Source organism: Microchirus variegatus, assembly GCF_963457635.1.
Source record: "Microchirus variegatus genome assembly, chromosome: 6".
Classification (NCBI taxonomy): domain Eukaryota; kingdom Metazoa; phylum Chordata; class Actinopteri; order Pleuronectiformes; family Soleidae; genus Microchirus; species Microchirus variegatus.
Genome location: NC_139807.1, coordinates 13,963,445 through 13,987,441, shown reverse-complemented (window position 1 = coordinate 13,987,441; position 23,997 = coordinate 13,963,445). Strand labels below are relative to the sequence as shown.

Genomic DNA, 23,997 nt, shown 5'->3' with positions numbered 1-23,997 from the left:
ATCCTTGAGAACAGTTATTGCTGACGTGGGTAAGTGGAGGGCAGAGGGGTGGGTGAGCGGGTGGGTTTGAGAGTGACATGAAGACTTGGATGGAGGGATGCGTCTGTGTGTTCTGGAGGGATGTGGGTGGGATGCAGGGGGAAGATGGGGATAAGTCACTCCTGGGCTGGTTATGTGATCTGAAGACCAAGACGGTAAATCCACATCAGGTCAAACTGGTGCTGCCCGATTTACTGGAGGGGTTGTGGGTTGTGTCTGATGTTGGGGTGATTTCCATTGGTGACGGAATGTGCTGGCGGTGGCAGGGGGGGCTATTGGTCAGAGGGGATGTCTCTGTCGGCTTCGGCCTTCGTAGGTTGCCCCGGGGAGGGAGCATGAGGAGGGTGAGAGACTGGGGCAATGCCATGTGGCAGAGAGCCTGAAACAATGCTTTCAACCCCTGTGCCTGCTCCAGGGAGACCACCTGCTGCTGCAACATTGATCAGACCGGGAGGAAATCTGAAACAGGGACAGAAAGCCCATCAGTCATGTGACAGCTCACTCTTACTGCCTTCAGACTCATGTTCAGCCGCAGACCCTATGTCTGATGTCCACTCACATCTTTGATATTCACTACACACACCTGTAAGTGGCTCCGTTAAGCTCTGGGTGAACAGTGGCTGCTTCCATAGTGGACCACTGAGAGGCTGCCATCAGGTACTCCTTATTCACACAGTTCTTAAGACTGTCAGGGATACGTCCTACAGAAGAAAATAGAGGATTAAATTCTGATGACAGCAGCCGTTTCACATTTCACGTCATTTGTAAATATAAAAACAAACAGTAAAGCCATGAGGGCTGTCACTTTTTATCCGAAATTAGCATTTCTGCTTGAACATGGGTGAGAAAGTCCAAACTCAAGCCTAAAAAACATGATTGAAATCAAACAATACAGCCTGGAAGCCCATCACACTGTCTGAATAAGTACCACATGGAACAGCAGAGGACATGTTGAAACCATCCGAAAAATAAGACATTGATGCCGGTTGTAAGAACAGCTTAACTTAAAGAACTTCACCATAACGTCAAGATTTGCTGTGAAATAGAGGACACAGTCAAACTAAACCATTGTTTGTGAGAAATCAATGGCAAACAAAGCATCTGAAAAGCAGCAGGTGGAAGTATTTCAGGTTAGAAAAGGCATCACAGATGGGCAGTGCAACAAGTCATCAACCTCGTGTGACTCATAGTAAGTGTATTATAATGTCATTAGTAATGCATGATATATCGGCATCGGTACGATGAGTAAAACTGAGACGATTTTTACAACCGATGTTCATATCGTCTAGTTGCTGTTTGTGTATGCGTGTCAGTAAAGGGAGGGGGAGGGCACAGGGCATTTGTTTGGGCACATGACAGTGTCAGTGACGCATACACCGCACAGGATTGTGGTGTGTTGAACTAAAAAGGAGAAAAAATATCAGCGGTGTGGGCGTTTTTTCTCGATGTCGAAAGAAGATACTCGAAAAGCAGTGTGCAACACTTGGAAAGTCAAGGTGATGCGAGGAAGATGCCGCGTCAAGTCATTCAACACCACAAATTTGATATGTCATTTGAAAAACCGCCACCAAGAGGTACACAAACAATGGCAGGAAGCTAACGCTGCTAACGTCAGAGGAGTTTGTTGAGCCTTACTGCTCAGTGGATTGATGACAACTTTGAGATGCATGCACAAGAGTTTGCAGGATCACATACGCGGGCTGACATCGCTAGCACTTTGACTGCATGAAAATGAAAAAAGACGTGCAAAGATGTGCATGTTGTGCTCCGCGACAATGCATGGAATATGCAGAAAGCAATGGACAACGGAGTGTGGCGTTAAAGGCCTGGGCTGCATGGCTCATACGCTGCAGCGAGCAGTGCATGATGGAGTGTTAAGCCAGCGAAGCATTTCTGATTGTGTGGCTATTGGAAGGAAAATAGACAGACATGTTCACCACTCAACTCATCACCTCTCGGCTGAGACACATACAGCAAAAGTTAGGCATGAAAATCAAGATGCTGCAACAAGATGTAGTTTGATAAAGTGACTTTGTCGGAATATTATAAATTATTATCATTGTATAAATTACAATCTTGAGTCTGTCATTTATGGTCCAAACTCTCTCACAGGAGTTTTGTGAGTTGAGGGAGTTAACCTGTACTTTAATTTACTACACACTTGCTACAAGTGGTAAAGGTTTCTAGAAACATTCTAGTTGGTTACTTGTGTTTTATGGTAGCCCAGTAACCTTGTTATTTGGAGGTAAAATGTTTGGAAAATAAAGGAAGATAGCCAAAAATTCAGCTTGCATGATTTTCCAGTCTGTACAAAATGCTATCATCTGAGAATTTTTTTTTTTTTTTTTACATACATCATATGTTTTTTATATATATATATATATATATATATATATATACATATATAAAACGGTAAATATCGGTATCGGCCATAACGGCAACATTTATATCGGATATCATCAACAAGTTTGATTCGGTGCATCACTAAATGTCATCACATTCGTCAGAATATCTTTCAAGGATTTCATTTTGGGGCAATTATCAGGGCCATGAAATGTTTTTTTTTCTTTTTTTCAAATTCCCAAACTTTCAAGGATTAATTGGGATTAGTTTGGAAGGCTAAAGCCCAAAGCATACTCCTGCGTAAAGTGCTCTACATCGGATACAGAGACCCCTCTACGTTGCCGGAGAGCCTCTCCATCATCTCCAGCTGCACAAAATATTTTTTACGTGATCGTCACTCCGTCAAGGGACAACGGAAACGGCAAGAGCTGTGATTGGTCCTCAGGACAGGCCGAGATAACGCTGCTCTGTGCCGGCCACTGTGCGCACCAAACATCCACAGAGGCAGAGCTGATCACTGCCGACAACGTCTTGATACACAAACCACATGTTTAGACTCGAAATGGGCAATTTCTTGCCTCAAATGATCTTAAAACTGCATTCCACGACAGAAAAATATTTATTTCAGGTGAGAAACAGCCTTTGTTTCAATGTTATTCAGCTGCAACAACAACAACAACAGTCTCTCTCCGACGCCATTGCTCACTGTAGCAAGAAGTACAACAACCTTGTGTAGCGACACCTACTGATCGGGCGGAAAATTGCAGTGCGTATCCGGCACCACGACGGAGAACTATGAAGGCTTTAGGGGTCTCTGTGGTTACGCACTTGGAGAAGTATACTGTGGCCTTGAGGCAGCAACTCCCAAATATTAATTCCCCGTTTTCTTTATATTTTACTATTAGCTTCCAACAATTTTATCAACATTTTTCAGGCAGTATCAACAACTCCTATCAAATCGTTTGCCTTGTTCAGCACATTGTTCTTTGTTTGCTTTGGATACTAGAAATTCAAATGTTCCCAACTATACTTTACCAGTAATGGCGCGCCGAACCTCCCTGGCTGCCTCCTCACGAGCCTCCACAGAGGCCTGCTCACTGTACCAGGATGTGTGCGGGGTACAGATCAAGTTGGGAGCATCCTTCAGAGGGCCTGTCGAAAAGCTGTTTAGGGAGGAGAAAGGTAAAGAGGGGAGGTGAAGATGATACCACGCATATCTGTGTGGGCACATGACTAGAAAGGGATTTCTCATATTACCTGAAGGGTTCCGTCTCATGGACATCCAGGGCAGCCCCTCGTATCCGTCCCTCTTTCAGGGCTTGAGCCAATGCTTTCTCATCAACTAGACCCCCTCTTGACGTGTTTACCAGGAAAGCTCCCTGACGCATCTGCAGCAAAATACAACAATAATGGGTAATGAAACCTCCATATTCAGATGTTCACATATATATTTTCAACCTGTGAACAGCCAGTAAATACATTTCCATGCAGTTTAATTGGACTACTGTCCTTGACCCAGTATACAAACACTAACAGGAAATCAATTCATTGAATCAAGTGTGTCCAGCTCCACTATGCTAGATGGTAATTTGCCCCCATTCCAGCTTCTTAATGTAAGTTGTTTCCTGAATGACCAATTACATCACAGACCACAACAATGTCAGCTAATGGCCAGTTATTAGAATGTCGAGCATCACTCAATGTATTGTGATTGAAGCGGAAAACTGACATAAAGCAGAGGAGAGACTGCTCGGAGCCACCAAAGTATTTCCACTCATGTAGTTGTGGGTACAGCAGAGCTGCATCAGACTGGTTGCATTTACACTTCTGTTCAGTGTCTTCGACCACCTCCAGAAGTGGTTTGGCAGATTGGATAACAATCTGTCCTTGGGTGTATTTATACCTGTACTAACAAGTGGTCAGGCGCCATCCGATTACAACCTCATCACAGAAAACACATTTTAATGGCAGGTCCCTCTTGCTTTTTTTTTTTTTTTACCTTGCAGTAGAGCATCCGAATGCTTACCCATAGATCAATGTTTCTACGTCTTTTACTTGAATGCTGAAGTGAGAGTTGTTTTCCTGAAACATTGTGTCTGTATGTCATATAATCTGTTAGCAACAATTAAGAACTCAAACTATTCAACTCAAAATTTAAAAGTACATCAGCTAATTATTGTTGTCGTCTAAATTAGGGGTGGGCCACATGGGTAAACACCTTTTTCGTCACAAACTGCACAGGGGAAAGGGGGGGACTAATAATACATTCAAAACTTTCAAACTGCAGATGTGCGTTTGTTGTGAATGTGGCATGTTTAAATATTTAAACAGTGACAGGCTGACTGACAGGTCTAGCTGAAGCGCAGTAACACGCATTTTGGCAGGCTATTTTGAGATCCGATCAGGCAATACATTTGATGACTGATGATATGATATGACTTGTGCAATGTCAGAAATGCAAACATTAAATATTCAAAACTCTGTCGACAGCATTGCTGTGCATGGCAGCGGTGATTTCACCCCACACTGTTGCCTTCTGAACTCCCGTGATCCCACATTTCAGGCTGACAAACAGAATCACATAGTTATTTCAGAATTCTGACCCTATGATGCTTATTTTCACCCATATTTCAGCGTCGTAAACTCAAGATGTGAGGTCTCGAAACCATGAATATATGGGGGTGTGGTATTCAATTACGATCAGCTGCCACATTTATCAAAGCCTGATCAGATGTGCAGTGTGATATATAAACCTTTTTCCCATGATAAAACTTAATGACACAAAGATGAAGGACTGTATTATGACAATCTAATAACAGAGTTCAGATTGAGGCTATTGATTTACAGTATGTTCAACTAAGCGAATATAGGTGCTAGAGCTGGGACGACTAGTCGACGTAATCGACGTAATAGTCAAATTCGTCAAGATGAATATTTTGCATCGACGTTTGGAACCTACTAGATGAACTCTCGCGCCAGTCCAGTGGTGGCGGTAAATGTGCACTAGAACGCTAGTCGCCACTCGCGGAGACACGCAAATTTAAAACAGAACAAGAATTCATAACAATGGCAGCGGCAAGCAGTAGCGGGAGCACCAAGGAATAAATGGCACAAAAACACGTCTACAGTCTTCAAAAGTATTAAAGTACTATAATTTTTTTTACCCTTAACTCTTCTAACAATGCGGTTGTTTGCAGACTATGCAAATAGGATACTTTGGCGTTCCACAGCAGTACAACAGCAATGCACGAGCATTTGAAACAAAAACACCCTGCATCGCTGTTTCAGGATGGCAGCAAAACTCCATATGCGCTGTTAATTTTCCCCCTTCCCCGCCCTGAAATGTTCGTTTATCAAGCAGTCGCAGTAGTAAACCAAAGATAAACGCTACGTTAGACAGTTGTTGTCTAGTTATTGATTCCATTCAATAGAGAGTCACGCAGACAGACACGCAGGTGCGCACACACTCTAATCGTAAAATTAGTCACTAGATAAATTGTTTGAAAAATAATCGTTTGGGACAGATCTAATAGGTGCACCTTAACTTTTGATAAACACCTTAAAAAAAGAAAAGAGTTTTATGTGAATTTGTGCTAGACATATTGTGTTTTGCAGATTTTGATTGTAATCTAAGCACCTGTTTGATGGTGAAGTCATTAATGAGGTGGTGGTTGTGCTCGTTAAGGCTGCAGTGCAGGGACACGCAGTCCGAGTGGATGAGCAGGTCCTGAAGTGTTGCCATGCGCTGGAGTCCTAGTGAACGCTCCACGCCATCGGGCAGGTAAGGGTCATAGAAGATCACGCCAAAACCAAAGGCCTTGGCCCGCAGAGCCACTGCTTGGCCAACACGCCCTTCAAGGAAAAAAAAACAATACAAAGTTACATACATGCACTGACTTTATAAGACCCAAAACATAAATCATAAATTGCAAACAATTCCCACAGCATATTGTTTAAGCTGACAGTTCAACTGTCATCTTAAATTAACCTGATCCTCTGAAGGGCTTTGGCACAAAATTCCCAAACATAACTTAGCCAAATGTCACATTCAATCCCAAATCAAAGACACCACTGGATTATGTGACAATAATGCTCCACAACAAATCCAACCACACCATTCATGTCCTTCACTCACCCAGGCCGATTATTCCCAGTGTCTCGCCACGAATACGAGCAGCTCCACCTGCCACCTCCCTGATCTGCTCCACACTGGAGGCTCGGGTTCCCTCTCTGAGGGCCTGGTGCATCCAGGTGACTCGCCTGTACAGGTTCAGGATGAGACATAGCGAAGTGTCGGCCGTCTCCTCCACTGATGATGCTGGCACGTTACAGACAGCAATGCCTGCATCCAGGGATTGAAGGAAGGAGAAAACATAAGCACCAAAGACAAACGGCACCGGTTATGAGGAATAATGAAAAAACATTTGTGCGTTTTCCTGGGTTAGCTCACTTAGCTCACCTAGCTCAGCAGCTGCTTTGATGTCAACGTTGTCGAAGCCAGAGCCAATCCTCACAATTACACGTAAGCCTTTAAACTTTTCCAAATCATCTCTGGATAGAGTGATGGTATGGTACAACAGGGCAGCCACTGCCTCATTTAGCACCTACAAAGAAAGAATGCATTACTATGCAAACTATTCTTCATACTAAAAGGCAGCGAACATGACGATTTTGCACAATTTATACAAGGGACATGGACAACAGTCCAAAAGAATGCCTAAATACTTATAAGTTGTCAGCTGGTATTTTGGAGACACAAAGAAACCAAATTAATTTATAAATAAAACATATATTATTAATATTTATTTAAGGAAAGGGACAATGCATATTAATAAACATTCAAATATAAATATGTCGGGTCGTAGCCTGAAGCCAATTTCCGCCTGTAGTCCCTTGGCAGGTTGATGTTATATGGGATGAATATGAAAATACATTCATATACATACAAGTTACTTCAGCGATACCCAAAGTGTGGGCCACAGCCCCTGACAGTAGGTAATTCAATATAAACTAACGCATTCAGTTCAGAGCTCTTCAGAAATAACTGTGTTCTGGCCCAGTATAGCAGGGGTCACCGTATTTGTTGGTCAAATAAATACCGGAACACATTCTCGTTACCAATAGAAGGATATGAAAGTGAATGGCATGAAAACATTCAAGTGAATTTTTCTGCCTGTCAAATGCTTCATCCCGATGTTGGGTTAAATATTGTCAGTCAACAGTTTAGTATTTGCACTTAATGTGAATATGTTAATTCCAATTTGTAAATTAATTCAGACTCTTCTTCATGTTGCTGGATAATGCTGCACTTTAAAAGTGAGCACTTTGTTGTGAAGCTTAATATTTGAACTATTACATGGAGACCAGCTGTAATAACAACATGCATGTGTTGAAAGATATGCAAGTTCACAAATAAAGTTAAGTGGACTGAATAATTATCTACACTGAATTCTTGTTCTGGACTTGTGTGTTGATTATGTTGTGATTTAAGGTTCATTTTCAGATTTCAAAGTGGACCCTGGCACACTTAATTTTGGGAATGGCTGGATTACTTTAATACTACAAGCTGAAATTGCTGTCCTTAGGCTGCATTTTGTAATTAAGTGTGGATAAATGTACAAATGTCTCCTCTACCTTTTCATGAATCTCTTGTGTGGACTGGGCATCACAGAAGGCTACTGTAGCCACATCTTTAAGGATGGGCATTTCCACAGTGCAGTCACGCCCATCCAGCAGGGCCACCAGGGGCCGTGGGTGCATTGGTCCATTCAGGATAGGGGGTCGGATACCTGGTCGAAAAGGAGGAAAATAGCTTATGGTTAAGGTATTAATAAAACCAGCTAAATAAGTAAGGACCAACATAAATCCAGGGCTAAAAAGAGCAATGTTTAATGTTGGGCTAAGGATAAAATGACACAAAATGACAATGAATTATCACACTGTATTTATCAAAACAAGAAAAGTCAAATGCTTTGCACAAAGTAAGAAATAACACAAATTACTTCATTCTTAGACTTCTGAAATGCTCAGCTAAACGGTACGGTTTGGAACAGGAAAGCCCTCGAGTAGGCTTGTGTTGGTAAACGAGGTGTAGGCTGTGGACGACAGCGTAATCGGCACGATTCAAAGTGTGACATGCTAATGCAACAACGAACATCGACATCGGATGTGACACAGAAGACAACACAAAGGTCAACGATGGAGGACATCCAGCAGCTTCCTTTCCGGCTCGGTTTGTGGCATCCGTCGCAAGGTAACATTTTCCAGTGCCCAATCAGCTGACTGTCATGGGTGAAGTCGGTCTTACCCAAAAATGGACGCTTATTTTTGGTACTATTCCTAATTGAAACGCAGCAAAATATGTACCGTACCAAACTACTGAAGCAGAAGCCATCCTTGCTGCAGGAATGAGCAGAAGTCAGCGTCACATGACCACTAGTGGGCCTACGTGATCACATGACCTCTCGCTAGCATCCTTTTTTTTGCCCACATCACCCACCCCTAATCTGAAAATGGACCAGGAGCTTTTAGGGTTGCACTGTCTGAGTGCTTTCTCTACATTTAAAATTTAGCTGGAGGTAAGTCTACTCTACAGTCTGTTGTTCTCATGTCTAGACTCCCCCATGTGATGCAAGTCATCATACCCTCACACAAAACCCCCCTTCACACGTGACTCAAGTTAATGGGGCAATCTGCTGCACTTAGACAATAATAATTCTGACTTTATGGCGTTTCTTCCAAATTTTCCATCTCCAGCAGCACCACAAGAAGAGTGAGAGAGTGTGTGTGTGTTATCGTATTTGGTCACAAAAGTAATGTGTAACTATATCTGTGATGGGAAATGGAGTGTGTCCAGCATCCTGGCCTACTTGATATTAAACTCTAGCTCTGATTAGGAATGTGTGCAGCCCACAAGATACAAGAAGACTCCATCAATCTATCTCCTTTCTACTTAAATCTTTTTTCTCGAGTCTCTTCATAAGGTGAAAGTCACATTCAGGTTAATCAAACAGCCCATTTGATCAGGTTTCAAATTCTGGGAACTTGACCTCATCAACAGTATGAGCAGAGCACACACTGAGTTGGGGGGAGGCAGAGGTGAGGGAGTGTGTTGGGGGTTCATGTGGGGGTCTTAGCCATGACCCAAATTCTCCCGTCTGAAAGAGTCTCTCCTTCCTATTTTTCTGATTCTGCACCTTCCTTACCGTTAGGGTAAAATCTGTACGTATAACTAATGGGCACTGTGGCTATTTACCAGAGAACTGTTACAACTTAAAAAAGAAACCATTGCAAATTTAGGACAGCAAATTGGTATTAAAATACTAAAATACATGACATAACACTAAGGGTTATAGTAGTACTGCTTTTTACACCTTTCCCTTGCTCTCCTATTTCCTTGTCAGCAGTTATTGGCTTGGACAAATCCCACACATGCACCAATACACACTATCTTGTCCCTGCTGCGTGACAGGTGTGTGTTATGCCTCCCAGGGTGGGGGAGTGTGTCTAGCTGTAACATTTACTTGGGCAGAGGGCAGGAGGTAATGGCGAGATGGGAGCTGGTAGCCGTGGATGGAAAACAAATATTTGCACTTCCCCTAGCGTCTGATCATTTCCCGATCCCAATACATGCATTAAATGTACTCTGGCAAGAACTGAAAGAAAGCCATACAGTCTGGTACAAATCTGATGTGCTCAGTTTAGCATTGTCATTCACATACATTGCAACAGGCTCAAGAATGCTAGCAGGCCTTCAGAAACAAACTGAAAGCACAAAGAGGTGCTTACTATGTAGAAAAACCCAAGGGGCCTCAGTCAAAAAGACACTCATTGAAAAATACTTCTGGAAACATAAAAGCAGGCCTACTACATACAGAGTAACATGAGTAAAAGACAGTGGTATACCCAGGGCCTACGAAGCTAAAGCATGGCCGCACACACAATACAATTCATTCAGTGATTCATTCATTCTCCCCCACTCCTCCCTTTCTTTCCCTTCACTCCCTCCTCCTCCTCCTCCTCTCTCCCTCTGGCCACAGTTAGAGGAATAAGAGGTGTGGGGGGAGGGGCAGCAAACGATGATAATGCAGCAAGCAGCGGTACTCCACCCAGACGCAGCTACACACACTTGGTTATTCAGTTCCTTCTCAACGCTGCTGCGACACCAATTTGCACTGAACATAAAAGAGAAACTGCACACACGGAGCTGCACCACACCCAATTCTTAGATTCCCCCGCCCCCCCCCCCCCCTCCATGGTTCAGACATTTCAAAAACACATACCAAAATAGAAAACACATGAGCACAGGGCCTAACCTTGCATTATGAAGTCTGCCGGCCTGTCTTCCTCTCTCTCCCTCTCTTGCCTCACTCTCCCTCTATTGCTTTTCTCTCTCTCTCTCTCTCTCTCTCTGTCAGCCTGCTCTTGGCTGGCTGGATCCCAGCTGTCATCCACGCCCAGCACCTCCCCCATGACCAACCTCCAATCACATGTGGCTCCACTGAGCGCCAACCAACCAGCACTAACCTCATTAGCATAGCCAAGGCTGAGGCCGAGGTCGGTTTGGGCTGTTGTCGTTTTTTAAAGAGACAGCTGGCCCGTTTCCCTAACCCACGACCCTTCACCTTGTCCTCTCTATCTCACCCGTCTCCTGAGACGTTCCCAGACTGTTCCCTCCATTTTAGTGCACCATTATGTCTGATCTACATCTACGTCTACTCTCCTCCAGCTCAAAATACCGTCTCTTTTTGTAATCTTTAGTGTCCAGGTCATGACTGCATAAGCTTGACGGAAAATGAACACAGCATATTCAATATGAAAGGTACTTGGTACTCCAATGAGTATTTTATTCAACTAAAATAAAAAAAATATATATATTATAATGAACACTACATTTTCCCACTTTTAAATACATTTAGAGGATAAAATAAAAGTAATTATTATGGTGCTGGGCAGGATGACCAAAAATGTATATCATGGTATTTTTCAAAATTTCATGAGCATGAATGACCGCTCTAGCAAGAGAGAGGCACAGTTGAGTGTGTGTGTCTGCTCGTATTGAGCGACAGGAGGGAGGGAGGGAGTGGCGCAATTGTGTGAATGTGTGCGTCTGCTCGCGGTCAAGCAAGGGAGAGGAAGCAGCGCAATTGAGTGTGTGTGTAACTGCATAGATTATTGGTACTGTAATATGTGTTTTCTGCCAAGTTGATGAAGTAAAGTCCTCATTGCTGCAAACACTAACACAGTTACTTGTGCTTAGAGGTGAAACAACTACTCGATTATTAAATTAATCATCAACTATTTTGATAATCGATTCATCAGTTTGAAGCTTTTTTCCATGATTAAAACAAGATTACTGATTGTTTCATCTTCTTAAATGTGAATATTTTCTGGTTTCTTTGCTCCATATGACAAATAAATAATTAAAAAACGAATCATTTTGGTTCGTGGACAAAACAAGTCTTTCGAGAACATCATCATTTCCAGGTTTGACAAACACGGATCAACTTGATTTTTTACCCTTTTTTTTTTTTTTTTACATTTTTTAATTTTATGGACCAAAGGTTTACTCAATTAATTGTGAAAATAATCAACAGATTAATCGATTATGAAAAAAATCGTTAGTTGCAGCTCTACTTGTGCTTGTACTTAGTATGTGTGGTGCAGCAGTTAAAAGCACCCCCCCAAAAAAAGTGTTTTGCTGTGCCACGTTTCGTTTGTCATACCATACAAAACATTTGTTTCATTAAAAAAAATAAATAATACAAATACCAGTTTTTGGTATGAAATGGTATACTGCGCAGCAGAAGGTCCAAATGATCAGAAACGACACATTACTAAATTAGATGAACGGTGCAAGCAAGAGTGGTAATCGCCCAAAACTAAATATTGAAAAACTTTTTTAAAATTAGAATGGTCATTTGTACTGCCAACAGCTGAATTTTTTTTTTTTCTAGTCTAAAATAAGGCTGCCATCTAATTAGCGCCTATTTAAGAGGTACCCCTTATAATCCAGCAGAAGGCACACACATGGTTTCCTACTAGAACATTTTTGAGATGCAATCTTTGCCAGGGGTGGGAATTATGTCACCATTCGATAGACATGGTCCACGATACCGATAATGATACAATGATTCTGTGATGAATATATTGCAAGTGATTCATATAGAGATACATCACGATACCTGCCCAGCTGAAGAAAACAAAATGTGCATGAAAAATTAAAAGTACAGGATTTCTGCATTCACAACATAGAGAACCAAGTGCATAAAGTCTATGTACTGAACGTGGATGGGGCATCATGCCATCATGAGGAGTAGTATGTAGTAGTGATGTCCGGCAAGTGACACTGGCAGGGACTGTTTACTTTAGAGTGCCTTAATTTGTTATATCAATATCTGTCCTGGCGTATTGATTCTCGAATTGCACGAGGAACGATGATAGATCACCAAATTTATATTCGGACCCACCCCTAGTCTCTGCAGGTAGCACCCCATGCATGTGTGCACTGAACACCCACTAATAATAATGTCAAAAGTCTCAGTAAACTGGCACATAAATTTCTGTGTGTGTGTTCTCATCCGATGGTAATAATGTAAATAAAGAGAACTGCACTTGATCCCAGGTTGACAGATAAAATAGGGCCTAGGTGTGAGGGTGGAAAGTAGTTTGTCTCTATATGTTGACCCTGCATTGGACTGCCGATCTGTCTGGGGTTTAGCCTGCCTTTTGCCCAGGTCAGCTGGGATTGGCTCCAGCCCCCTGGTACCCACATGTGGAGAATAACGTGGTATAAAATGAATGGTTGGACAGAATGGATGGTGTTTGAATTTGTTTGAACAAATTATAAGGTCATTGTAAATTTGTTTAAACTTGATTTTTGGGGAAAGTGATAGCCCTTTTAGGGATGCATGATATCTGGTGCTGAGGCTGATAACCGATACCAACAACATTACATAGTTATGTCGCAGCACATGTAAATATAAACATAAAATAACAGTTGGAGAAGGCACACACATAAGGTATTCCGCCAACTGTTTAAGCAATTAGTCATATTGGGGGATTTTGGTGTGTTTGGTGATATCCAATAATACATTTTGAAGTCCACGTCGGCCAGTATAGATAGTGTGCCAATACTGTGCATCCCTAAAATTCAGTTTGGTTTTTAGATGTGGACCCAACACAGAGCATGCACATTTTGCAATCAGGTGTAAAATCATAGTTTTCATATGTTCATGACCTAATTGTTTGGGTATTTATGATTGCCTGGTTGCTAAAAGTTTCAAAGCAACACTCTCTCAAAATTATTGACACAAAATAGCTGATGAAGGGGTCACTAAACTGTCGTAATCCACTTTACACCAAAAAGCTCTGTCCTTGATATAGTAAAGTTTGGTGAGTGTGTAGGAACACTGAGATGTGAGTGGCATAATGATAGTCCACAGCAATCCATATAGCCAGAATCAGGATAAGCAAATTCAAGAGTAATGCTGAACTGCGCACAACTTAAAGACTTAGGAATCCACTTTAATTGTATACTACAGCAACATAGTGTTATTTTAACAAGACATGCCTGCTACATGCTACATTCACTTTATTTATAATTATTAAAACTTACCCTCACATATGCGGTCAAGTCTCTGCCGCTTGACCTGTTTGTGTTTGTCCATCAGCGCCATAGACTAAGCAGTCTGAACCTGGGACAGAGAAAAACAGATCCAAGTGCTATGGAGCGCCTCGAGTGATGTCCACTTAATTTCACCTGAACACAAATGGGAAAGAGTCGTTTAAAAAAAAAAAGGTACATGTTTATACAAGCACATATGAGAAAAAGCAACAACTTCATGCAATGAATAACAGACTGGAGATATGATATAAAATTTAGTCCGAGCAGGTTGATCTGTCATAAATTAAAAATAAAATCAGACTGAATTTCACCAATAAGCATCAGTGTAAAAGACAAAGTTATTTAAATTAATTCCAGAGAAGAGAATTGTCACAGCAACAAGTTGTCAACTAGACAGGCACTCACCTAAAAAATGATGTGCCAGTCTGGTTCACAACTTAGTTTTCAGTGCAAACATGGAAAATATTGGTGGTTTCAGATGTAATGTCATGTGGGTTGCTTGTTAAAGTAACAACTTCATGATGAATTCATATTACATTATACTTCAGGCAAAAGAAGATACAAAGAGTGTAAAATAGCAGATTCCATACAGAATAAAGCTGTACATTTCAGATGCCCATGAGTTTGCTCCTATTTTAGCTGCTTGGGTGATAAAGGAAGGATTATTGCATTCATAATGTATAAATGTAAAATTACAAAGCAAGGATGGAACTTCTTAAGTCTTCATTCTGTGTTTGATTGTCTCTTTTTTGTTAATTTTTGTGAATTGTTCATTTAATTGTATAACTTGGTTCTCAAACTATGGTAGTCTGAAGCTGACTTTGCTCAGCCTATTTACACCACTGTACTTTTAACGTTTGAGATAATGGTGGTACTTCGATATATTTTCTCAAGTGGTAGTTGTTATAACAATTTGAGAACCACAAACGATAGTAATAACAATATAATAAAACTACCTAAATATACAATAGAACAACCCTGTCCAGTTTTGTTTGCTGAAGATATCTTGGTCGCTAGTACTTTCCTGTTGCACATGTTAATGTTGATAAACATGACGTTCAACTTTGAGGTCAAGTAAACTTTATTGTTATAAAAAACCCACCACCACTCGCGTATACAGTTAAATATATTAGGGTACGTATTGGAGTTTAGAGGAAACTTGACGGAAACACCGGAGACCTCGATAGCATACCGTTAACTCTACAGCCCGAGGTGCTAGCTAACTAAACCTAGCTATCGGGGCTCTTGCAATGAATGGTGGACTTTTATCTAGTCCTTGCAAACCGAGAAATTACACAAAATCGTGTACACCGGCAGCCTTACCACAAAATCATGTTTATGCTGAGATATAGTTTAGATAACATTAACTGCGTCGCGATTTGAGCTAACGCTGACTAAATACATGGCTGGAGAGCTAGCTAGCCGATGATGGCTAGCTTACCCAAACACAAACATTTGACAACTAAGTGGATAATATTAAAACGAAACCACACACCCTCACTAACTCTCGAACACACACAATAGTCGATGTTAATTAACTATTACCAACTTGTGAAACGTGTCAAAAGGAGGTAATTCCACAACCATATATGTCAGGCGTTTGCAGTGTTGCTAACGTTAGCTGTGTAGCGCCGTTAAGTAGCGTGCCGCCGTGTGTGGGAGATGCAGGCGGAGGGGGGAGCCCATTTCGCCCGATTTGTTATCAGCGATTGGCGCTACAATGTGAAATATCTGATCCAGAGTCTGAACATTTTTTTTCTATTTGCTATGAAATTAGGCGAATCGCCCACGTGAGTGTGTCCAAGCAGGACAATTTAATAACCCAGTCAACCAAACTTGCAAAATGTGTCAATTATTTACCCCGATTAAACTCTTTCAAGAGTGCCGAGACTGTGTGCGTGCGTCGGTTGTGTTCCCTTTCTCCCGATCGCCATGAAATTAGACAAAAGAGGAAGTGGCTTGTCGGTTATGGAGGGGACAGGCGGCCTGTGAAAAAGCATCGTTGACCTGGAAGGAGCGCCCTCATCTCCCATGGCGGAGTTTAACAAACACGCAGAGACTTTTTTCTTCTTCTTTTTTTCCTCCACAATCCGGATTATTACAAGTCTCGCAAAGTGTACACTTCAAATGTCATATATTGTGATGTATTGTATTTGCAGACAGCTAAGTTTATAAACGGTTGTAATTATATATGTTATGTATATATGTATGTATAAAAAATGCATATAGCATATATGCAAATTATCTTTCTTAAAACAGAATTGTATTTTTCTCTGTATAGTTTAACGTGCTAGAAAAGTCAGAATTAGTTCAGTTCTTAACAGAAATTCATAATATACAGAAATCAGCCACTAGGGGTCACAATAATCAAATAATCCGACCTCTTATTTGCTTTTTAATTTCTCGTCGTGTGGAGCTGAAACCATTTATTTATAATTATCACTCGATTGCCCATTAATCACCAACAATTCTGTTAATGGATTAATCAGTGGAAGCATTTTTTTCCTTCAACAGCCTCTTAAATTCTGACATACGTTTGTAAATACAGTACGTCATAATATACAAGCATTTATATGTGTTAAACCACCTCAAGCAAACTATTTTTACACTATATATTTTTCTTACTCAACTCAAACAGTATGTGTACAGTACAACCTGGTATTGAAACGAACAGCAGAATTACTACTACCTTTTATTTTAACTTTTTGGACCATTGCTCATCCCCGTGACCCTTCTGTGGAGGATAAAGTGCGCGAAAATGAATGCATGGATGGATCACTGCTTAACTTATTTGTTGGGTTTTTATCAGTCGTGTTTCCATGTACACAGCGAGAGAGAAAAAAGTCAAATTCCCTGTATGCACACACATACCTGACCAATAAATGAGATTATGATTCAAATGTTTATGTTCCCTGGGTTATTTGCTCCTCTGTGATTGTAAAGTCATTATATTTGGTTTGTGTACAAACCTTTTCGGACTTCAATTTTAGGTTGGGGGAAAAAATTGTTAACATATTACACCTTTCCCTGCATTTTATGAATGAAACGCATAACCCATTAACCAAGAAAACAATCGAAAAATTAAATAATGGTGAAAATAGTAAATGAGACACTTTTTTGGGAAAATTATCATTCTCTATTAAAGTTTATTGTACATAAATTGTGCAACAGGAATATTTCCATCTGAAAACACATGAAAAATCATTTCTGAAAGGCCACCAAATCACTTGTGTCACCACCGTCTTTGTCACTCATAGAAATGGCTCAACATGTGCACTCACTCAAACCACTGTACAATCATTTCATTGTGCCCTTTTAAGTCCAGCTGCAGCATCAGCTCAGTTATTCAACTGACAATTATAGTGCATGTACTATTTGTTCAAAAATATATGAATCAGCACAAATGGAGGTTGCAAAAATGTCTGGCTGTGAAAAGACCAGAGCCCCAAGAACTCTGTGTATTAAGCTTAAGGCATGGTCAGCTTACAGTATCATCAGTAAGACTGCTGTTGTGGTGCGTTAATGTCCAAGCTATTTAAAAGGCTCCACAGAAAAGAATGCATTTAAGGAGTGAAGGGTTATTTTTCCTATCCGATGGCCTTACCTTTGATGATGTAATGAATGAATTAAGTGTGTATGTGTGTGTGTGTGTTAGAGAGAATTTAAGGACTGCAGCAAAATCTTGGAATGTATCTTGTTCGACCAGAGCATTAATATAGACATATCTGGTGAAATACTGACAGTAAGCAAGCCAACATTGTTGCAGTGGCATCAGTGTAAACTTCCCGAGAGCGTCTGTGTAGACTCTCGTTCATCCAGGTCACCGGACTCCTAATGTCATTGAATCCGTAGCCACTCGACTCACTGATTTTGTGATGTTTTTCTTCTCCTTTAAGAGGCTTATTCAGTTCAAGAACAAGCTCGACAAGCTAAAGCTTGGATGAGAGTTGAAACATCTCTACAAAACCAGTTTCTGCTGACTCAGTGACATTTGAATTCCCAGAGAATGTGCAGTTTTGGAGTTTCACCTGTCTGTCTTTGGCTTTTATTTTTTAAACATCTAGGAAGCAGTAGTGCCAGGATAACATTTATCCTGGCACTACTGCATAACATTTTGAATTATGCATGTGGTTCAACACTTTCAAATTCAAAGAACCACACATTTATGTAGACCGATTACCCACAAATAGTATCTGATGGGACACTGGTAAATGCACACCTTAAATCCAATTTGTCCAACTTAAGTGTGTATTTCATGTGCCACGTGTGAGCAAATAATATTGCAAATTACTGCAATATGTGATGATATTTGGATAAGGATCTGCAACATATCAAGAGGCATACCAACAATTAACACTAATTAAGACTTATATCAATATAAAATATTAGCCAAAAAACTGCACATGAAAACTTGCTTATTCGTTCATGCACATTTCCCTACGGAGTGTTGAATTGGCAGGCACTGACATTTCGTGAAACGTTGATCAGAGAACTAGTGCTCAAGGGTTACAATCCTGACCTTGTAGTTTCATATTAGATAACCCAAAATGTTTGGTTCTTCATTACAACCTGTGAAGGTAAGCCATAGGTGGGCAAAAGGTTCCCAAGTATTCTGCCTGAAGAGCGCACAAAGCCTTACTAGTGTGCTTTACATGGTTATGGATTGTCTAATCACACGGGGAGCACCAACAAGCTGTCAGTTTTCTTCTATGAGGGTTAAGTCCAGTTCTGTGCAGTCTCTTTCAAAAACAATCTTCTGTGCTCCATCTATTACAGTTCTTTTTCTTGCGTCTTCCTCCTCCTCCTCTTCACTCTCACTTAGTGGTCCAATGCTGCCTCGTCCCAGGAAGTCAGCAGGGGAGAAGGCTGAGCATTGCTCTGCCTGGGACGACACTGGAACTATGCAGCCACCTGTGCCACATGCTAGGCTCTCACAATGACCAATCTAGAGTGAAGAAATAAGAGAGAAATAATCATTAGTATTGTGTGACGATTCTACACTTAAACATCTTTGTAAAAACAGAGCCCAGTCTCATTCTGAATTATCCGAGTCCTACATCTCAATAAAAGCAGTGTAGTGACAACATCACTGGAAGTCAACATGGATGACAGGCTGGCATAACCTGAACGACAAGAAAAGGACCAGCAGTGACTCCATTATCACTGCAGCCGAGAAATGCATTTAAACTTGGTAATGAGTCTGAATCAGTAGGTACGTATAAGAGAACCAACAAAGGGACATTTTAACACAAAATGAGTGCAGATTTGGTGAATGCAGATGCAGTTAGTTGTGGTTAGTTATTCGTTTTGACTAAGCAGTTACACGATAAATAATATTAGGTGAATTGGTCACTCTATTGACCGTAGGTGTGAGTGTGTGAGTGAATGGTTGTTTGTCTCTATATGTGGCCCTGCGATGGATGGGCAAACTGTCCAGGGTGTACCCTGCCAATTGCCCCAATATCAGCTGAGATAGGCACAGCACCCCCGCGACCCTCTGGTGGAAGATAAAGCAGTAGATAATGGATGGATAAATAATTGATCTAATCCAAATAACAGGGAATCTGTTTTGTTACTGATTGGTAGAAATGTCCTGTCCTGCACCAGCAGACAAACAAAACACATAAACATGAAAGCACTGATCTGAGAGAGATGAGGATATGGAAATGAGCGTGGGTCACTTTACACTTGTGTTCTGAAATAAGGAGACATGACCGCAAGGGAACCAAGCCGAACTGTGCTGTGCTAGAAGACTTGTGTGGTTTTCTTTCTCACCTGTGTCATCTTGCTGAAGTCCAGGCCTGGTCTACTATAGGGAAGACCATCTGCATCACGGCGCCTCTTCAAGCGAGGTTTGCGCATGTCACAGGGCTGAGAGTGGCATCGCGGCAGCGCTGGATGCATGTCACGCCTGGAGGAAGTTGGTGTACTACAGGCTGAAGTGGGAGATTGAGAAAGGGCTGGGTGCTCAATGGCGGAACAGCTATATGTCACAGCTGAAGCAGGGGAGGGCTGACGCTGCAGGAGCACAACAGGGGTGTCCTGAATGTGCACTGGGGAGAGTGAGAAGCGGCGTTGGAGAAAAGAATGAGAAATCAGGGGGGCAGGTGAAGAGGAGCAGGAGGAAGGAGTAGGAAAGGAAGCAGAGCAAGCTCCTTTCAGTGTATCACAGGGGTCCCATGGGAAGCTCCATGGAAGTGGAGAGTCAGAGGACAGCGCTAAGCTGAAAAAGGTTGGACTAGAAGATGAGTGAAGGGAGGAAGAGGTGAAAGAGGAACTGGGACCACAAAGTGGCAAAGAGCTGGCTGCAGAGCCTGAACTAGATGCTCCTCCACTTTGGCAGCCACGTTTGACTGGGGTCCAAACCTTGGATGCACTAGGATGCCAGGCAGAGCGGCACTGAAACAGGTCCTCTGGAACAGAAAGGGACCGACAGTGGCGTTTGGGAGGTGGTGGTGGAGGTGAGCTTTGGAGAGCCTCATCTGTGAAGGAAACTTTCATGCCCTGGAGATGTACTCCAGAGTGGGAAGTCGGCCTAAGGGAACCATGTCCACAGGATTCAGCTGGATGTTGTCCTTTCAATGATGAGTATGTGGCTAAGCTGGTCTCTGAAAGCACCAAAAGACTGATATGAGGCATATTTCCCCCACTAACAGGTTATTATTATTAAGGTTTATTTAGATAGGGACAGATACAAAAACATAGACAAGTTTGAACAGTCATCTGATGCTTGCATCATAGTGTTTTTAGCTAAAGCTAATTCACAACACTTGTCCCGGGTTCCAAAAGCTGCATTAAATTATCAAATAAACTTGCCTTGTCTTGATCTACCAGCACTCCAGGAAAGAGTGGGACTGGAGCCCACTGCTGGTAATGACTGAAACAGAAGCAAAAATAAAAAAAAGTTAATTTTTTGGGAATTTTGGAAAAAGGGAACAAGATTAAATTTGTTTCAAACTTACCGCTTTCACACTGAATGAGAAAGCCTTGTGATAAGGCTCCTCCAGACTCTGCTTACGAAGCTGCTCTGTGAGAAGCGTCACCATAATTGTAGCTACAATCCAGGGATGAACATGAATGATGTGGAGATTTAATCAGGACAGAGGAAATCCTGGCATGGTTTTGTGGTGTCCCCTCCACACCTCAACCAGCCAGACAGACAATATGCTCTCTATGCCGACATCTTGAGGGCACCTAGTGGGACACATTAGAGACATCATGCACATTGCACAAAAGCATATAGGAAATGAATAGACATCGGTCAGGCCTTGGAGAACAGTGTTAAAGTTGATATTGGGGTTTTCCTTCAACATTAGACAACTGTTGAGAGATATGAGGTGGCACGGGTAAATGTGTTCTTAATACATGTATGAGACCCAGGCTGTGATTTAAATGCAACAGCAGACACATACAAAAAGGCAGTGGCAGAAGTTCATGTTCACAAAAGGCAGAAAGAACACATGGATGTAAGGAGACCCAGAACAAAGAAACACTTCACATTCCATCATGCTCTGGGAACGTGACCACTTTTTATTTTTTTTAAAAATAAGCTAAATATGGCCAAAGTGAAAATCTTTGGGGCAATACAATGGCAATCAAAGTCAGTTGGGTTCAATAAAAACAAATGACCAGAGTTGTGTACTGTGGAGAGAATGGAGGGGGAGGGATAGACAAAAAGGGAATGGATGGGGGAAGTGTGTGAAAAATGAATGGGAAAAGAGGCTGGAAGCATGCCATCGTATCTTTGCAAGGGGGACAAAAGAACAGTGAACAGGTCTCAATGGCTTGGGTTACCAAGGCAAAGCCAAAATGTGGTGGTGAGACCAGAGAGTATGACCATCAGACAGTTTTATTCAAACGAATAACTAGTGTATCAAAATAGCACCGATTTTACTTTAGCTCTTGATCAACATACACTGGCTCATATAAGAAATCCGAGCAGAACACTGCACATTGTGCATATAATACTGAAACTGAAAGGGAAAAAAGTCCTTTCGGTGACCTTTTAAAGTACAGAGCACCAAAAATAGTAATACATTCAATGCTGCCATCATTCCAGTCAATGTATTAACTGCTACTTCAAACTTGTGTTTGACATCTCCCCAATATTAAAAACACCTTATACATGAATATAATTTGCTTTAGCACTTGCTGCTGGTAGTGAGATGTGGCTCCCAGGGCCTTCCTGCTTGTGCTACACTGTTAGCCTCATTCCACATGCCAGAGGACAAACGACTTCATCAGGACAGAGACAGAGGCTGAACTTCGTCATGTGGCAGCAGCAGCACAACCTGATAATGAAAGCACACCCGACTCCATTTGCTCAACACGGCCGAGCTTTTTCTAACGTGCAGCTAATATAAAACTCGATCACTTGATAGTTTGAGCTAAACTTTACTGTAGGCTAATTATTCGATATTACACATGTGGTATTTGCGATGTTGAACGCACCTAGCACAAGACACCACTGATTGAGACCATGAAGGCTAACATGGCTGTTAGGGTTCTCAGTGTTCCAGCTCCTAAGCAGGTTGTCAACCGCCTATAAACCCCATCAGAGGAAGCAGATCCTCAGTAACGACGGAAGATGACATAATCTAACCGTGTGTGTCTGAACTTTCCGTCATTACTGCCATGCAAACCAATCTTCCTAGCCTTAGTGTCCCACTGTTAGTATTGGCAAATAAAAAAACAACTTGACAGTATATCCGACATTAGCTGGGAAATAACCACTTGACACTACCAAGGAAAGACAAACAAACACGAAGCTTCGTTAAATTAAGATGGTGTGGATAGTTTAGAGCAGGCTAGCTCAGCGACACCATGCAGCCCGCGGTGCACCGAGTTATTAGCCGGCTCTGTTAGCCAGCTGACAGGGTAACAGTTACTCTGCCTGTTTGCTATCGATATGTCACTGAACCATGTTATAGCCACGACTTGCTAGACTTCGTTACGAAAAGGGTTAATAAGCAGGATCAATTATGTACACGTCTGAAATAGCTGAAGTTTTAGCCTAGCTACGCAGCCTCTTTGCACGCTAGCATGCTACAGCTGTCCTGATGTATTACCTGCGTTCAGCGGTTCCTTAGCAACCGAAGCTGCACTCGGCGGACCGGATAAAGCGCAGTTAGCCAAGTATATATAGCCCATGGACGATACCACTGCAGAGGGTGTTGTGATACTCTAGTCTAAAATGAATAACGAGTCGACAGCCACTAAATCACTAAACCACATACTCTTCAAATAAACCCTTTATGTTTGTGTTTCCCAGTTTATTTAATTTTTTTATTTAGAACAGTGTGTTTATATTCGTTTGCACTTATTTGTACTATTGACAGCCCCGCGATTAGACCTTTCTAAATAAAGCGACAGCATCTCATCAAAACCGACAAAAATGAAAAAATAAAATAAATTGCTATCACTCTCTTTACTCCCGCTGTGTTATTATGTGTTACTGTGTATTACTGTGTGTTACTCTCTGCAACTGTGTTACTGTGTATTACTGTGTGTTACACTCTGCTACTGTGTGTTACTGTGTATTACTGTGTGTTACTATGTATTATAGTGTGTTACTCTCTTCTACTGTGTATTACTTTGTGTTACTCTCTGCTACTGTGTATTACTGTGTTACTCTCTGTTACTGTGTATTACTCTCTGCTACTGTGTATTACTCTCTGCTACTGTGTATTACTGTGTGTTACTCTCTGTTACTATGTGTTACTGTGTATTACTCTCTGCTACTGTGTATTACTGTGTAGTACTCTCTGATACTGTTTATTACTGTGTATTACTCTCTGCTACTAAGTGTTACTGTGTGTTACTCTCTGCTACTGTGTTACCGATCGTTACTGTGTGTTACTGTGCATTACTCTCTGCTACTAAGTGTTGCTGTGTATTACTGTGTGATACTCTCTGCTACTGTGTTACCAATCGTTACTGTGTATTACTTTCTACTACTAAGTGTTGCTGTGTATTGTGTGTTACTCTCT

At 41.6% G+C, this 23,997-nt stretch overlaps 2 protein-coding genes across 2 annotated transcripts; both read right to left on the bottom strand.

The window, feature by feature from the left end:
* Positions 1-311: 311 nt before the first annotated feature.
* On the bottom strand, positions 312-15,928 carry ctbp1l (C-terminal binding protein 1-like; the record flags this gene model as incomplete). Its single annotated transcript, XM_083890639.1, has 10 exons — positions 15,869-15,928; positions 14,000-14,143; positions 8,017-8,171; positions 6,842-6,986; positions 6,518-6,724; positions 6,020-6,234; positions 3,640-3,770; positions 3,418-3,545; positions 623-740; positions 312-498 (listed from the first exon to the last, which is right to left on the bottom strand). Exons 2-10 carry the CDS (start codon positions 14,058-14,060, stop codon positions 312-314), a joined length of 1,347 nt encoding a protein of 448 aa, XP_083746765.1. The 5' UTR covers positions 14,061-14,143; positions 15,869-15,928.
* Positions 15,929-18,527: 2,599 nt separating this feature from the next.
* LOC310928923 (protein FAM53C-like) lies at positions 18,528-23,113 on the bottom strand. The gene is made up of 5 exons (XM_083891590.1): positions 23,077-23,113; positions 20,971-21,202; positions 20,825-20,885; positions 19,784-20,616; positions 18,528-18,953 (listed from the first exon to the last, which is right to left on the bottom strand). Exons 2-5 carry the CDS (start codon positions 21,052-21,054, stop codon positions 18,705-18,707), a joined length of 1,227 nt encoding a protein of 408 aa, XP_083747716.1. The 5' UTR covers positions 21,055-21,202; positions 23,077-23,113; the 3' UTR covers positions 18,528-18,704.
* Between the last annotated feature and the right edge of the window lie 884 nt (positions 23,114-23,997).

Excerpts from the sequence above, each read along its gene's own strand:
- LOC310928923 (XM_083891590.1), bottom strand. The coding sequence starts at position 21,054 with ATGGTGACGCTTCTCACAGAGCAGCTTCGTAAGCAGAGTCTGGAGGAG. Across the intron at positions 20,886-20,970 it reads TCTCATTCAGTGTGAAAGCG|TCATTACCAGCAGTGGGCTC; the intron begins GTAAGTTTGAAA and ends CTTCTGTTTCAG. Across the intron at positions 18,954-19,783 it reads ACTTCAGCAAGATGACACAG|ATTGGTCATTGTGAGAGCCT; the intron begins GTGAGAAAGAAA and ends TCTTCACTCTAG.